At 40.3% G+C, this 14,984-nt stretch overlaps 1 protein-coding gene across 1 annotated transcript in view; it reads left to right on the top strand.

The window, feature by feature from the left end:
- Nucleotides 1-1,396: 1,396 nt before the first annotated feature.
- LOC308677942 (meiotic recombination protein REC8 homolog) overlaps nt 1,397-14,984 on the top strand; it is a gene marked incomplete at both ends in the record, with an annotated part of 22,580 nt that continues 8,992 nt past the window's right edge. The window contains 8 exons of the mRNA XM_081344665.1: nt 1,397-1,452; nt 1,571-1,639; nt 3,340-3,482; nt 4,297-4,372; nt 5,251-5,365; nt 8,765-8,846; nt 12,333-12,409; nt 13,422-13,497. Of these exons, the coding sequence (XP_081200791.1) occupies nt 1,397-1,452; nt 1,571-1,639; nt 3,340-3,482; nt 4,297-4,372; nt 5,251-5,365; nt 8,765-8,846; nt 12,333-12,409; nt 13,422-13,497 (694 nt within the window). The remainder of the gene's footprint in view (nt 1,453-1,570; nt 1,640-3,339; nt 3,483-4,296; nt 4,373-5,250; nt 5,366-8,764; nt 8,847-12,332; nt 12,410-13,421; nt 13,498-14,984) is intronic.

Here is a 14,984-nt window from a genome sequence, read left to right as displayed (position 1 = left end):
GCAGAAGAGTGAATACTGTACAGAGATGTGATTGGTTGGAACTATGGAACTATTGTCTTGTCTCCAAGCTGGAAGAAACCTTCATCTTTTTCTTCATGCCGGGATTGGCTGAGCCATTAAAGGAGGGAGAGATTCTTATTGGCCAGAGCTTTGGAAAACAGCAGTGATTGGTCCAAAGTTGTTCTTTTAGAGGCAAAACCGACACCTGTTTCATTTGATGTCTAGGATACACTGAGGGAATTTAGAGACTTTAATTTACAAGAGTCATTTGGAATCCAAACCTTTTCCTCTCTTAATTCCAATTAATCCCTTAATTACTTCCTCCATATTTTTTTAAAAAAATCACTCACCAACCAGGTCCCCCATTTTGGGGATGGCTTAACTCTTTCAGTGTATCGTTTTATTAATTTTTTTCAACTTAATTCTCAACAATCGCAATAATTAACAAGATAGAGTTGGTCGAAAGCTCCAAGCAATTGGCTTTACTCCAGTTAAAACAGCTTAATTTATTATCAGGCATTAATTAAGCCCCTTGTTAATTGTCTTTTTGGGGGAATCTGCCTTTTCCATTTTTGAACTTTTGATGACGAGGTTTTTTTTTAAAAAAATATATTTTTAAAATTTTGAATTTCTGGGTTCTGTTAATCTGTTATTTTTTCCAGCTCAATCATTTGTCCCTTATTAATTAGCTCTGTTCAGTTGGTGTTAATTAATTGTCTCAAGTTTCTGGTGGTTACTACAGTCCTGCCAATTCCTTTTACCAAAATCTTAATTCTTAATACTCTATCCTCATTTACTTCTCACAATTACCGGTAATATAGTAAGATTTATTTTTAATGGTGTGATCCACTGGGCTTCAGTTCTGCTTTCTTATATAATAGTTAGTTCTAGGCCTAAAAGGGGTCTTTTGCTGATTAACTTGTTCATGTGACCCTTTTAATTTAAAAGCGTTGCTAAAAAAAAAATCTCCACAACTCCGCTCTCTACATCTTTTCACTTTAAATCTCGATAAAAAGCCTAATTCGCAATGAAATAATTTAACTTTATGGGGAAGACAAAGTGCCTGTCTAAAATTTGATGCTGTCTCGAATCAAACTAAAGCATTAAGATTACTTGATTTCTAAGATCAAACAAACTCCTGACTTCAAACAGACTTAAATATATCTGCCTCTTAATCAATTTGAATAATATATATATATTATATATATATATATAATAATAAAATAATACAATATATATAATATAGCTTTCTTTTCTGGAAAAGGGCCACTCTTTAGAAGAAAGTGCAAACATCCCTCCATATATATAATATTATACATATATATATATATAAATTTCTAAAAATCGAACAACCTTATTGCTTTTCTTCCTCTTATTCTTCAACACTGATTCCAGCATGTTCTACTATCCCAGCGTTCTGCAACGCCATGTTGGATGCTTTTCTACAATTTGGTAATTGCCTTTGTTGGAAATTCAGAGGTTGGGTGCAGTCGAATAGAGTTGCACATGGGTTCAAGGGGGGGTGTCTTAAAGCCCACCCCACAGACTGACATTGTCTTATGTCCCATAGGTTGGCAGCCACTGGTGCCGCAAAACTCCTAAAGCGGGAATACTTGAAAGTCAACGTTCCCCAAACTTGGTGAGTGACGGGTGACCTTCCCTAAAAGAGGAACTCAGGCCCGCTGGGTGGGTGTTTTTTTAATTATTATTATAGATCATCCTAGACTTCCGGTCACAGTTGAGCCCAAAGTTTTTGCTACTAAATGAAACAATTGTTAAGTGAATTACAGAATAGAATAGAATAGAATAGAATAGAATAGAATAGAATAGAATAGAATAGAATAGAATAGAATAGAATAGAATAGAATAGAATAGAATAGAATAGAATAACGAAATAAGGAATAGAATAGAATAACGAAATAAGGAATAGAATAGAATAGAATAGAATAGAATAGAATAGAATAGAATAGAATAGAATAGAATAGAATAGAATAGAATAGAATAGAATAGAATAGAATAGAATAATATTAGAATAGAATAATATTAGAATAGAATAAAATAGAATAATAGAATGGAATAGAATAGAATAGAATAGAATAGAATAGAATAGAATAGAATAGAATAGAATAGAATAGAATAGAATAGAATAGAATAGAATAACGAAATAAGGAATAGAATAGAATAACGAAATAAGGAATAGAATAGAATAGAATAGAATAGAATAGAATAGAATAGAATAGAATAGAATAGAATAGAATAGAATAGAATAGAATAGAATAGAATAGAATAATATTAGAATAGAATAAAATAGAATAATAGAATAGAATAGAATAGAATAGAATAGAATAGAATAGAATAGAATAGAATAGAATAGAATAGAATAGAATAGAATAGAATAGAATAGAATAACGAAATAAGGAATAGAATAGAATAACGAAATAAGGAATAGAATAGAATAGAATAGAATAGAATAGAATAGAATAGAATAGAATAGAATAGAATAGAATAGAATAGAATAGAATAGAATAATAGAATAGAATAGAATAGAATAGAATAGAATAGAATAGAATAGAATAGAATAGAATAGAATAGAATAGAATAGAATAGAATAGAATAGAATAGAATAACAGAGTTGGAAGGGACCTTGGAGGTCTTCTAGTCCAGCCCCCTGCTCAAGCAGGAGGACCTATAACTTTTAGAGACCGAGTGCCCAAACTGCAACCCAAAACCCACTTATTTATTGCAAAGTGCCAGGGGCGCATCAGCATTATGGTGCCCTGGGGGGGGGGGGGCAGGGAGGCGCCTCTGAGTGAAACCAGGGGTGCAAAAATGGGCCACTGTGCTGCAAGGCGCTGATACAAGGCACTGCACCGCGCAAGAACAGGGCAGGGCTAGTGAGTATCATGCAGGCACTAGCCCCGCCCCATTTGCAGCACGTGCATGCTTGCGGCCCCATGCGCGCGCACACGCACGCACGTAAAATGCTTCCCCCTCCCTTCCAGTCCACCAGTCGACAATGGTTGGTGACCTCTGCTCTACCATCTCTACTCGAGCCATAGGTTTGCCACCACTGACCTATACCGTCTCACACAAGTGGCTGTTTAGCCCCGTCTTAAAAATCTCCAGTGATAGAGGACCCACAACCTCTGGTGGCAAGCTGTTCCACTGGTTGATTGTCCTCACTGTCAGGAAGTTTCTCCTTCATTCCAGGTTGCTTCTCTCTTTGATCAGTTTCCAACCGTTGTTTCTCGTCCTTCCCTCCGGCGCTTTGGTGAACAACCTGGTTACTGATGTATATAGATGTACCTAAATATTCTCTGTATTTCCTTTTCCTTACAGTGAGGAGATCATGGCGTACATCCTGGTCCGTGTCCCGTCGCCGGTTCCTGGCTCATCCCGGCCACGATTCTCGCTCTACCTCTCCGCTCAGTTGCAGTACGGTGTGATCTTGGTCTACAGTCGCCAGTGCCAATATCTTGTTGGTACGATTTCTATCCCAACTAGCTGTCTCTTTTGTTCTCTTCTTAGAAGAAATTTCTTCCTTCTTTCCGAAGTCCAAGAAGCAGCTGAACGTCGATGGAGATTCTCGGTCCTCCAGGGTCGTGTTTGTCCCAAGGGTGCTTTTGCAACTGGACTTCCTTGCTTTTCTTTGAAGACGTTTCGCTTCTCATCCCAGAAGCTTCCAAGAAGGGTGACCAGTCCGAGCTGAAGAAACTTCCGGGATGAGAAGCGAAATGTCTTCAGAGGAAAAAACAAGTGTTGCCTCCTTGGAAAAGCACTTTTGGGACAAGAGGCAGCTGGTAGCATCTTTAAGATAAAAGTTTGATTAAAAGGCAGACGTTTTTGAGCGCTGCGGCATACTTATCAGATGCGTCCCACAAAAGTTGCTTGTCTTATAAGACGCCAGATTCAGTAGGTGAATGCGTCTCAATTTCAGCAATTTTTAAGACGGGTGGACTTCAACTCCCAGAATTCCCCAGCCAGCCATGCTGGCTGGGGAATTCTGGGAGATGAAGTCCACCCTTCTTAAAAGTGGTCGAGGCTGAGAAACACTGCTGTGTAGGCTAAAATATAAAGTCTGTTGGTTTTTAGTGGTTGGGTGCAACACATCTGGAAGAAGTTAAATCAAGCAACGAATGAAAAGCATTTCTGCATTTTTATTTTCCTTCCAGAATCTTCTCCCAGGGGTTTTTCCGAAATTAATCACTGAGATGTTTTGGAAACATTTGGATTAAGAATGCGTCCACGTTTGGGTGATTCCCCTGGTTCTGAAATTTTTTTTCTCTCTCTTTACAGAGGAAATTCAACACAGCTTGGAGCTCCTTAGCCGTGCCCATCAACAAATAAGGATCGATCTGACCGACCTTGAACAGTGAGCGACTGAGATTTTCCCTGACTGATTTCAAAGGCCTGTGATTTGTGGTTTTTGTAAGGTTCCTTGGCAAGATAATTCTTTCTCTTGTGTTATGTGTGTTATCTACATGTACACTTTTGAGAGCAGGCAAGAAAATTTCATTTTTAATGTGTGCCAGTGTGCCCACAGTAAAAAATGACAATAAAGGGTATCTTATCTCATCTCATCTATTACCTATTACCTGTTATCTATTATCTATCTATTATCTATCCTATCTTACCTTACCTTGTCTATTGTCTATTATCTATTATCATCCATCCTATCCTATCCTACTTTACCTGACATTACCTTGTCTATTGTCTATTATCTATATTGTCTATTATCTATTATCTATTCTATCCTATCCTATCCTATCTTATCCTCTTACCTTACCTTACCTTTTCTATTATCTATTATCTATCCTATCTTACCTTACCTTGTCTATTGTCCATTGTCTATTATCTACATTGTCTATTGTCTATTATTTATCCTATCCTCTCTTACCTTGTCTATTATCTATTATCTATCATCAATCATCTATTATCTATCCTATCTTACGTTACCTTACATTACCTTGTCTATTGTCTGTTATCTATCCTATCCTATCCTATCCTATCCTATCCTATCCTATCCTATCCTATCCTATCCTATCTTACCTATTATCTATTATCTATTATCATCTATCCTATCCTATCCTATCCTATCCTATCCTATCCTATCCTATCCTATCCTATCCTATCCTATCCTATCCTATCCTATCCCATCCCATCCTATCCTATCCTACCTTACTTTACTTTACCTTACCTTACCTTACCTTACCTTACCTTACCTTATCATTATCTTTTTCCCAACTCTAGACCAGGTCTGCTGGTGCCGGATCAACTGGCTCTAATGGAAGCTCTGGAGGATGCCCCCGACCCCTTTTTCGGCATGATGGAACCGCTGCTGCCAAGTCCTTTCTCCATCCCACATGTAAGAAGCCTCCTTTTTGGAGGTGCCCCTGCTACTCTCTCCACCCTAACCTCCCCACCACCACCAGCACATCCGGCTTCCGGGATCAGATCCGCAAGCTCTTCTAGTTTCTGTGCAGCGAGTTCCAATCCAGCGCTGGGCCTCTCCAGGAAAAGGGAAATGTTCCCATTGAGCTCCATTTGCATCATCCAGTTTCCTTGGCCACAGACTATTTATTTATTTATTTACATGAGCCGCGGTGGTGCAGTGGTTAGAATGCGGTACCGCAGGCTAATTCTGCTGACTGCCAGCTGCTAGCAGTTCAATTCTCACCGGCTCAAGGTTGACTCGGCCTTCCATCCTTCCGAGGTCGGAAAATGAGAAGCCAGGTTGTTGGGGGCAGGAAGCTGACTCTGTAAATCGCTTAGAGAGAGCTGTGAAGCACTGTGAAGCGGTATACGGCTCTAAGTGCGACTGCTATTTATTTCACCGATTGATTAGATTTCTATGGTGCCATTCTTGTCTCGAGAGAGACAACTCTAGGTAGCTGTCAATGTCACCGCGTGGATGAAGGGCCTGGTTCATTGTCATTCTTTTTCTGGTCTTCCTATCCATTGCTTTTAGTTCTGCTTGAGTCCAGTCCGCTATTCCAGCTGTGTATCGAATGACTGGAATTGCCAATGACTGGAATTGCCTTCACGGTATTTCCTCCCTTGAGTTTGGACTTTAAGATCTTCTTCACTCTCTTCACCTCTGATTTTTTTTCCTGACTTCAGTGTGCTTGATGTTAGCTTGAAGGATACTCAAGTATTTGTAGTTGAAGGGATTTTATTGTGGTTATGATTTTACTATAAGTTTGACATTATAACCATTAAGGGTAAAGGTTCCCCCGCACATGCGTGCTATTTTTTTCCGAATCAAGGGGCCGGTGCTCATCTCCGTTTCAAAGCCGAAGAGCCAGCGCTTGTCCGAGGACGTCTCCGTGGTCATTTGGCTGGCATGACTAGATGCCAAAGGCGTACGGACCGCTGTTACCTTCCCACCGGAGTGGTCCCTATTTTTCTACTTGCATTTTTACGTGCTTTCGAACTGCTAGGTTGGCTGAAGCTGGGACGAGTAACAGGCGCTCACTCTGTTACGCGGCGCTCGGGATTCGACCCGCCAAACTGCCAACCTTCTGATCGACAAGCTCAGCGTCCTAACCCACTGAGCCACACCGCGTCCCTTATAGTAATCATTAACAACCATTTTATATTGATATTTGTATTGTTATTATGTAATCATTATTTTGTAGTCAGATGCTTTATGTATTTTGGAAAAGTAAAAGCCTCATGTTAAAAGGGGAGGGGGGGAAAGGAGTTGTGGTGGAGCCTGGGTTGTTGTTGTGTATGAGTCATCATCTAGGGATTATTTTTCTGTACCTTTTGGTTCCTAGTGCCAAGACCAGATCTCTTTTGTTCTGGAAAGGTATAAAATAAATAAATAAATAAATAAATAAATAAATAAATAAATAAATAAATAAATAAATAAATAAATAAAACAATAACAATAACAATAACAATAACAATAACAATAACAATAACAATAACAATAACAATAACAATAACAATAACAATAACAATAACAATAACAATAAGTTGGAAGGGACCTTGGAGGTCATCTAGTCCAACCCCCTGCTCAGGCAGGAAACCCTATACCATTTCAGGCAAATGGCTGGCCAGTCTCTTCTTAAAAACTTCCAGTGTTGGAGCATTCACCACCTCTGGAGGCACGTTTGTTCCACTGGTTAATTGTTCTAACTGTCAGGAAGTTTCTCCTTAGTTCTAGGTTGCTTCTCTCCTTGACTAGTTTCCATCCGTTGCTGTCTTCCAAGGTGGAAGACATCTTTCCTGGTTGTTGCCATCATCTCTCTACCAGCCACGAAGAGAGACGTGGCCACCCAACTCTGTGTTGATCAAAAATAAAAGTTGTTTGCTTGCCGAAACCTCGGCTCAGGAGGTTTTTTTTTTGGCTCTTTTAAATTCCTGAGTAATGCTGGGGCAATTTTTAGGCTAAGTGTAAAACCTTACATAGTAATCTTCCTCATCCAGACTCTTCATGTTATTTCCGTGGGGCATCTTGGTTCCTTCAGCTTTCACTATTGTTCCTTTTTTTTTTTTTTTTGAGAGTAAGTGTGGCAACATTTGTCCAAGCCAAACTCCATTGCAATATCTTGGCTATATATACTGCAGTGTATGCCTCCCAGCATACACAAAGGACAGCACAGCAGGAGGCTGATGGTGCAGATCAGCAGAGGGGTTGGACAGCTCCGGGCGATAACTGCTCACTCAGGATAAGCCTAATGAGTTAAGCTGTTGACAACCCCAGGCATGGTCAGCCTGGTGGGGAGCCAGGATTTATTTATTTATTTTAATTCCATTTATATCCTGCCCTTCTCCGAAGACTCAGGGCGGCTTACAAGCTTAGCAGTAGCCTTCATTCTATGTATATGCCTGCTTGTTAGGGCTTTCACACACACCCCAAGCGGCATTATTACAAAGTCAGCTTAATTGCCCCCAACAATCTGGGTCCTCATTTTACCTACCTCGGAAGGATGGAAGGCTGAGTCAACCTTGAGCCTGGTGGGATGTGAACCTGCACTAATTGCAGGCAGCTGGTGTTACCTAAGCAGGCATTAGCCCACTGCTCCGCCAACAATACATCCTTGTTGTATTTCTTTGGGCTATCCCATATTATTAATTATTATTATTATTATTATTATTATTATTATTATTATTATTATTATTATTATTATTATTATTATTATTATTATTATTATTATTTTCTTCCACAATTGAGCCCAACATTTCTGTTGCTAAGTGAGACATTTGTTGACTGGCTTTTGCCCCATGTTACAACCTTTCTTGCCACAGCTGTTAAGTCACTCGCTCCAGTTGTTATGTTAGTTAAGTGAATCTGGCTTCCCCCATTGACTTTGCTTGTTGGAAGGTCGCAAGAGGGGATCACGTGACCCCGGGACGCTGCAAGCGTCATAAATGCGAACCAATTGCCAGGCGCCTGAATTTTGAGTATGTGACATTACTGTAACGGTTGTGGGTGTGCAAAACCGTCACAAACAGTCATTTTTCAGTGCCGTTGTAACTTTGAACGGTCGCGAAATGAACTGTTGTAAGTAGAGGGTTACCTGTACAGGGCTGTAAAAAGGAAGTTTTAATACAGAAAATATGGACTTGTAGATGTTTTATTTTCTAGCGTCACTTGCAATGGCGGGGTTTCCTTGTGGTGTCCCATCCACACTAACCACGCCTGACCCTGTTAAGGTCATCCAGCTGGTCCAGAACTGCCAAAATCTCCCACTTGAGACGCAAGAATCCAATTCTTGGCCCAATATCAGACTGATCCGTCTTCCTCTTTGCCAAGGTCCGAGACATCTTGGAGGCCCCAACTCCTGACAGAAGCCCTCTGGAACGGTCCCCTCCTTCTGTCCCGCCTCGAAGGGCAGGTGAGGCCGAAAATTCAGGTCTGCAGTTTGGGGTGGGGTGGGGTGGGGTGGGGGTGATGGTTGAAAGTCTCTCTCATCCTCAGGCCTGCCTCCCCCACCCGTGAAACAGTTTGGCCTTTCAGGAAGACTTGCAAACCCACAAATGGAAAACCCAGACAACCACTTTGAGCGGTGGGAGGATGTGGTGACTCGCACCCTGTTCTTTGCAGAGGTTTCACACTCCTCTGCTCGGCTTCGGCTTCAAACGGGAAACGGCCCAGAAGTTACGAAGCCACTTGTGAAAAACCTGCTTTTTTTTTTTGGGACCGCAGCTTTCAAAGCATTGTAGCGTTGAAGTCTCTGTGGAGATCCACGGTTGTCCCAAAGGTGTTTTGTTTTTTTTCAAAAGGCCCCTGGACTTCCTTTATTTTTTTTCTTTCTTTCCCGAAGACGTTTCGCTTCTCCTTCCAGAAGCTTCTTCGGTTCTGATAGATTGCCTTTAGAGATATTAAAGAGAAAGAAGACTCAGTTTACCTCAGCACACGGGATAATTTCTAGCGAGGGTTAGGAAAACGAAGGAGGGAGAAAGGAGCACGATATTATTATTTATTTATTTATTAATTCGGTTTATATACCGCCCTACTCCCGAAGGACTCAGGGCGGTTTACAAGGCAAAATTTAAAAACAATACACTATAAAATTAAAATAAAATTAAGTCTAGCCCCAAAAAATTAAAATCACAATTTAAAAACTTTAAAACCCCTCAGTCCAGATATGTCATTTCCGATACGTACGAGTAAGAAGAATGTTATACATTGATTAATTAACACTGTCTACGATAGCCAATCGTACTTAACTACTGCTATCTGTCGCTATATCAATTATCGTTACCTAAACATATGTACCCAGGCCAGTGCTTTTTTTGTAAAAGAAAAAGGTGCCGGAACTCACACACGTCATACAACCCGCCTTGCCTACCCTACAAGGTTCCATCCAAAAAAGGTGCCGGAACTCCGTTCTGAGCGTTCTATGAGAAAAAAAGCCCTGACCCAGACAATATTTTCTTTGCTAAATACTGAAAATGTTACCGGGGGAAAATAACCCCAATGTTGACCCCACAACCCAGTCCTAGTCCCAACCCCGATCCCTAACCCAGCCTAAACCCCAACCCCGACCCTGACCCTATCTTATTCCTAACCCTATTAAAATCCAATAAAATTTTTAAAAAAGAAAAGAAGTTTCTTCAATTCTGACTGAATGGTGGAGGATGGAAGGATTTATATTCTTTTGCAGTCATCTGGTCGTTAGGACTCTCTCTGAGAATCGTTGAAGCCACCTGGAGGTTTATCTGCGTGCCCTCTGGGTCATCTGAATCAGGGCGCGAATGGGTGTGGAACTTTTTTGGGAAACTGCTGAAAGGGGCCGCGTTGTGAACAGGAGCAGAGGTGGCGTCGTATCCCTCCCCCTCTGTTGCAAACCCCTCTCTCCACACAGGTGTGTGTGTCTGTGTGTCTGTTACCACACCACTTCTCTCCTCTTTACAACACGGTCCTTTTCAGCAGTTCCAAGAAGGCTCCACACCCACTTGCCCTCTGATTCAGATGACCCTGAAGGCCCGGATAAACCTCCGAGTGGCCTCAACGATTCTCAGAGGGAGTACTAACGACCAGGTGACTGCAAAGAAGAATATAAATCCTTCCCTCCTCCACCATTCGGTCCGAACGGAAGCAGCTTCTTGGACTACCTGTATTCCTTTGCAGTCATCTGGCCGTTAGGACTCTCTCTGAGAGTCGTTGAGGCCACCTGGAGGTTTATCTTTGTGCCCTTGTGTGTCATCTGAATCAGGGCGCAAATGGGTGTGGAACTTTTTTTGGAGACTGCTGAAAGGGCCGCGTTGTGAACAAGGAGAGAGGTGGTGTCCTATTCCTCCCCCTCTGTTGAGAGAGGACTGTTCGGTCTTAACGTAGATGGCCGCTTTCGAACCCTTCTTTCGAATCCCTTTCTCAACGGGGCTGGTGGTGTCATAACAACGCCTCTCTCTCCTCTTTACAACGCGGTCCTTTCAGCAGTTCCAAGAAGGCGCCACGCTCATTTGCCCTCTTGATTCGGGTGATCCTGAGGGCAGAGATAAACCTCCAGTGGCTTCCAGAGTTCTCAGGGAGAGTACTAACAACCAGGTGACCGCAAAGGAATATAAATCCTTCCATCCTCCACCATTCGGTCAGAACCGAAGAAGCTTCTTGGACTGGCTGTATTCTTTTGCAGTCATCTGGTCGTTAATACTCCCTCGGAGAGTCGTTGAGGCCACCTGGAGGTTTATCTGTGTGCCCTCAGGGTCATCTGAATCAGAGCGCAAATGGGTGTGGAGCCTTTTTGGAACTGCTGAAGGACAACCCATGTGCGCTATCTGTGACTCCCGAGGGCACAGATAAACCTCCGAGTGGCCTCAACGATTATTCCCAGAGGGAGTGCTAACGGCCAGCCGACCGCAAAGGAATATAAATCCTTCCATCCTCCATCCTGCAGCCAGAACTGAAGAATCTTCTTGGATGAGAAGCGAAACCTCTTTAAGGAAGAAAAACTGGAAAATCCAGTCGCCTTTTGGAAAAACAAAAACAAAAACACTTCGCGATAGGAAGACGTGACCTTTTGCGGGAAATTAAGGCGTGTGTGTGTGTGGGGGGGGAATTACGGTGACCCGACCCTCTTTGTTTCGGAGGATCACGAAAACAGGCTGCCACCTTCTCCTTTTTTTTTCTTTTTTTTTTCTTCTCTGCAGCTTCTGGTTGAGAAGTTTCAGGCTTGCCGACAGCTAGCCCAGTTTTAACAAGTGTTTTCATGCTGTTTGCACAATGCCGCCCCTCCCTTCCGTTTGATCATTGCTTGCTTGAATGCCATTGTCTCCGACAGCTGTGAAACAGCCGTTGTACGGAAATAACCTTGCAGAATTCCTTTGGTAACCCTGCAATCTTTTGCAGCAAAACTAATGGTAATAATAATTAAAAAAACCAGAATCTTTTACCTCGTGAAAGATGAGCAAACCACATTACTGGGCCGTGAATTTAAAAAAAAAAAAACTCTCTGAATTTCCTGGCTTTGCAAGGCCAGCTATTTATTTTCCCAGCACAGGTCGTCCTCAACTGACGACCAAAATGTCCTTTGCTAAGCGAAACATTGGCGAAGTGGGTTCTGCTCCATTGTATGACTTTTCCTGCCACCGTTGGGTTATGTGAATCGCTGCAGTGCTTAATTGAGCAAGCAGTTCGTTCAGTCATCCTGGCTTCTCCTATTGACCTTGCTTGTCGCAATGGTCATAAGTGTGAAAAAAACGGTCATAGGTCCCATTGTGACTTCGGATGGTCACCAAATGAATTGTAAGTCGAGGATTACCTGTGTCTTTTACCGAATGGAACTTCCATTTTAGTTCGTTTCCACAGCTCTGAGCCAGAAGAGAGAGTGCAAATTTGCAAAATCAACCACTAACTTTCAAATCTTGTCATGCCGAAGGAAAACCAGGGATCACCGTCCCTCCTGAAGCGATCACACTGAAGGAATCGGAGCCCATCACACTGCTGAAAATTGAAGTAAGCCTTCCTGCTGGGAAGTGGGGAAGAGGCGAAGACAAGGATGGGAACAGAACAGAACAGAATAGAATATAGAATATAGAATAGAATAAGAAATAATAGAATAGAATAAGAAATAATAGAATAGAACAGAACAGAAGAGAAATAAGGAATAGAATAGAATAGAATAGAATAGAATAGAATAGAATAGAATAGAATAGAATAGAATAGAATAGAATAGAATAGAATAGAATAGAATAGAATAGAAATTGGAACGGAATGGAATAGAATAGAATAGAATAGAATAAGAAAGAATAGAACAGAACAGAACAGAACAGAATAGAATAGAAATAAGGAATAGAATAGAATAGAATAGAATAGAATAGAATAGAATAGAATAGAATAGAATAGAATAGAATAGAATAGAATAGAATAGAATAGAATAGAATAGAATAATAAATAATTAGAATAGAATAGAATAATAAATAATTAGAATAGAATAGAATAGAATAGAATAGAATAGAATAGAATAGAATAGAATAGAATAGAATAATAAATAATTAGAATAGAATAGAATAATAAATAATTAGAACAGAACAGAACAGAACAGAACAGAACAGAATAGAATAGAATAGAATAGAATAGAATAGAATGGAACAGAACAGAATAGAATAGAAATAAGGAATAGAATAGAATAGAATAGAATAGAATAGAATAGAATAGAATAGAATAGAATAGAATAGAATAGAATAGAATAATAAATAATATGAATAGAATAGAATAATAAATAATTAGAATAGAATAGAATAGAATAGAATAGAATAGAATAGAATAGAATAATAAATAATTAGAATAGAATAGAATAATAAATAATTAGAACAGAATAGAATAGAATAGAATAGAATAGAATAGAATAGAATAGAACAGAATAGAATAGAAATAAGGAACAGAACAGAACAGAACAGAATAACAGAGTTGTGATTTGTAATGTCAGAGCGGGAGAGGTTCATAGCGCTTTCTCCTCCTGCCTTAGGATGAGCAAGACCTGCCTGAAATCACAGCTGGAGAGATCGACCTGTTGGTGGAGCAGGAGGGATTCCTGGTGCCCGGTGAGACTTTTAGGCTGTTTCCTGGTCCTGAAACTCAGGAGCATTTTAGATGAATCAGAGGGAACGAGGGTCTTCTCCCTAGTGGCCTCAGGTGCTTTCTGGCATCCCAGACCGTGTTTGAAATCCAAGGAGGGTCTCTGGCTGGTCTTTAAAGTCTTTCCAAAGAGATGGTGGTACTTGAGCAATAGGAGAGCAGGGCAAGTCAGCTGGTGAGTCTGGAGTTCTATCTCAGCAGATGATCTTTGAACGTCTTGACCCTCCAGATGTGCAGGTCCCTCCATTCTTTAGCTACCAAGGTCCTGGCTTTGGATGAGAAGCCAGAACAACTGAAGATTCCCCTGGCTGGGAAAGGTTACTCTGTCCCATCTCCATACTCAGTACAGAGAAAGAGGGCGAGACGAGCAGCATGCAAGAGATAGATAGATAGATAGATAGATAAATAGACATAGACATAGACTTTAGATAGATGATAGACAGACAGACAGACAGACAGACAGACAGATAGATAGATATAGACATAGACTTTAGATAGATGATAGATAGACAGACAGAGAGACAGACAGATAGATAGATAGTGTGTGGGTGTGAGAGAGAGAGAATAGAATAGATATATGACAGATAATAGAAGCGACAAATAGACCATGCACAATAGATATATGATAGATAATAGTATTTTTATTTTTATTTATTTTAATTCCATTTATATCCCGCCCTTCTCCCAAGACTCAGGGCGGCTTACAAGCTTAGCAGTAGATGACATGGATAATAGACATAAATCAGATAGATGAGAGAGAAGAGATGATAGATAGATAGATAGATAGATAGATAGATAGATAGATAGATAGATAGATAGATAGATAGATAGATAGAGATAGATAGATAGAATAGATAGGATAGATAGATAGATAGATAGATAGATAGATAGATAGATAGATAGATAGATAGATAGATGATTGATAGATAGATAGATAGATAGATAGATAGATAGATAGATAGATAGATAGAATAGATAGGATAGATAGATAGATAGATAGATAGATAGATAGATAGATAGATAGATAGATAGATAGATAGATAGATAGATAGATAGATGATTGATAGATAGATAGATAGATAGATAGATAGATAGATAGATAGATAGATAGATAGAAAGAGACAAAGAGAGAGAGAGATGGATGGATAGACAGACAGACAGACAGATATAGACAGCATAGGACAGGAATAGAATAGAATAGAATAGAATAGAATAGAATAGAATAGAATAGAATAGAATAGAATAGAATAGAATAGAATAGAATAGAATAGAATAGAATAGAATAGAATAGAAAACAGAAAAAATAACAGAACAGAATAGAACACAAAAAGCGTTCCTTTGCCACAAAAGTCTTCATTGCAAAGTGGTTACAAGAGGGGTCCTCTGCCCCCCCTCCCCCTATCCCTTTCCAGAATTCCTTCCAACTTCCCAACTGCTTCCCTCTCTCACTTTG

The sequence above is a fragment of the Vipera berus genome, assembly GCF_964194415.1.
Source record: "Vipera berus genome assembly, chromosome: Z".
Lineage (NCBI taxonomy): Eukaryota > Metazoa > Chordata > Lepidosauria > Squamata > Viperidae > Vipera > Vipera berus.
Note: the sequence above shows the minus strand (reverse complement) of the source record. Positions and strands in the feature narration are given on the sequence as shown.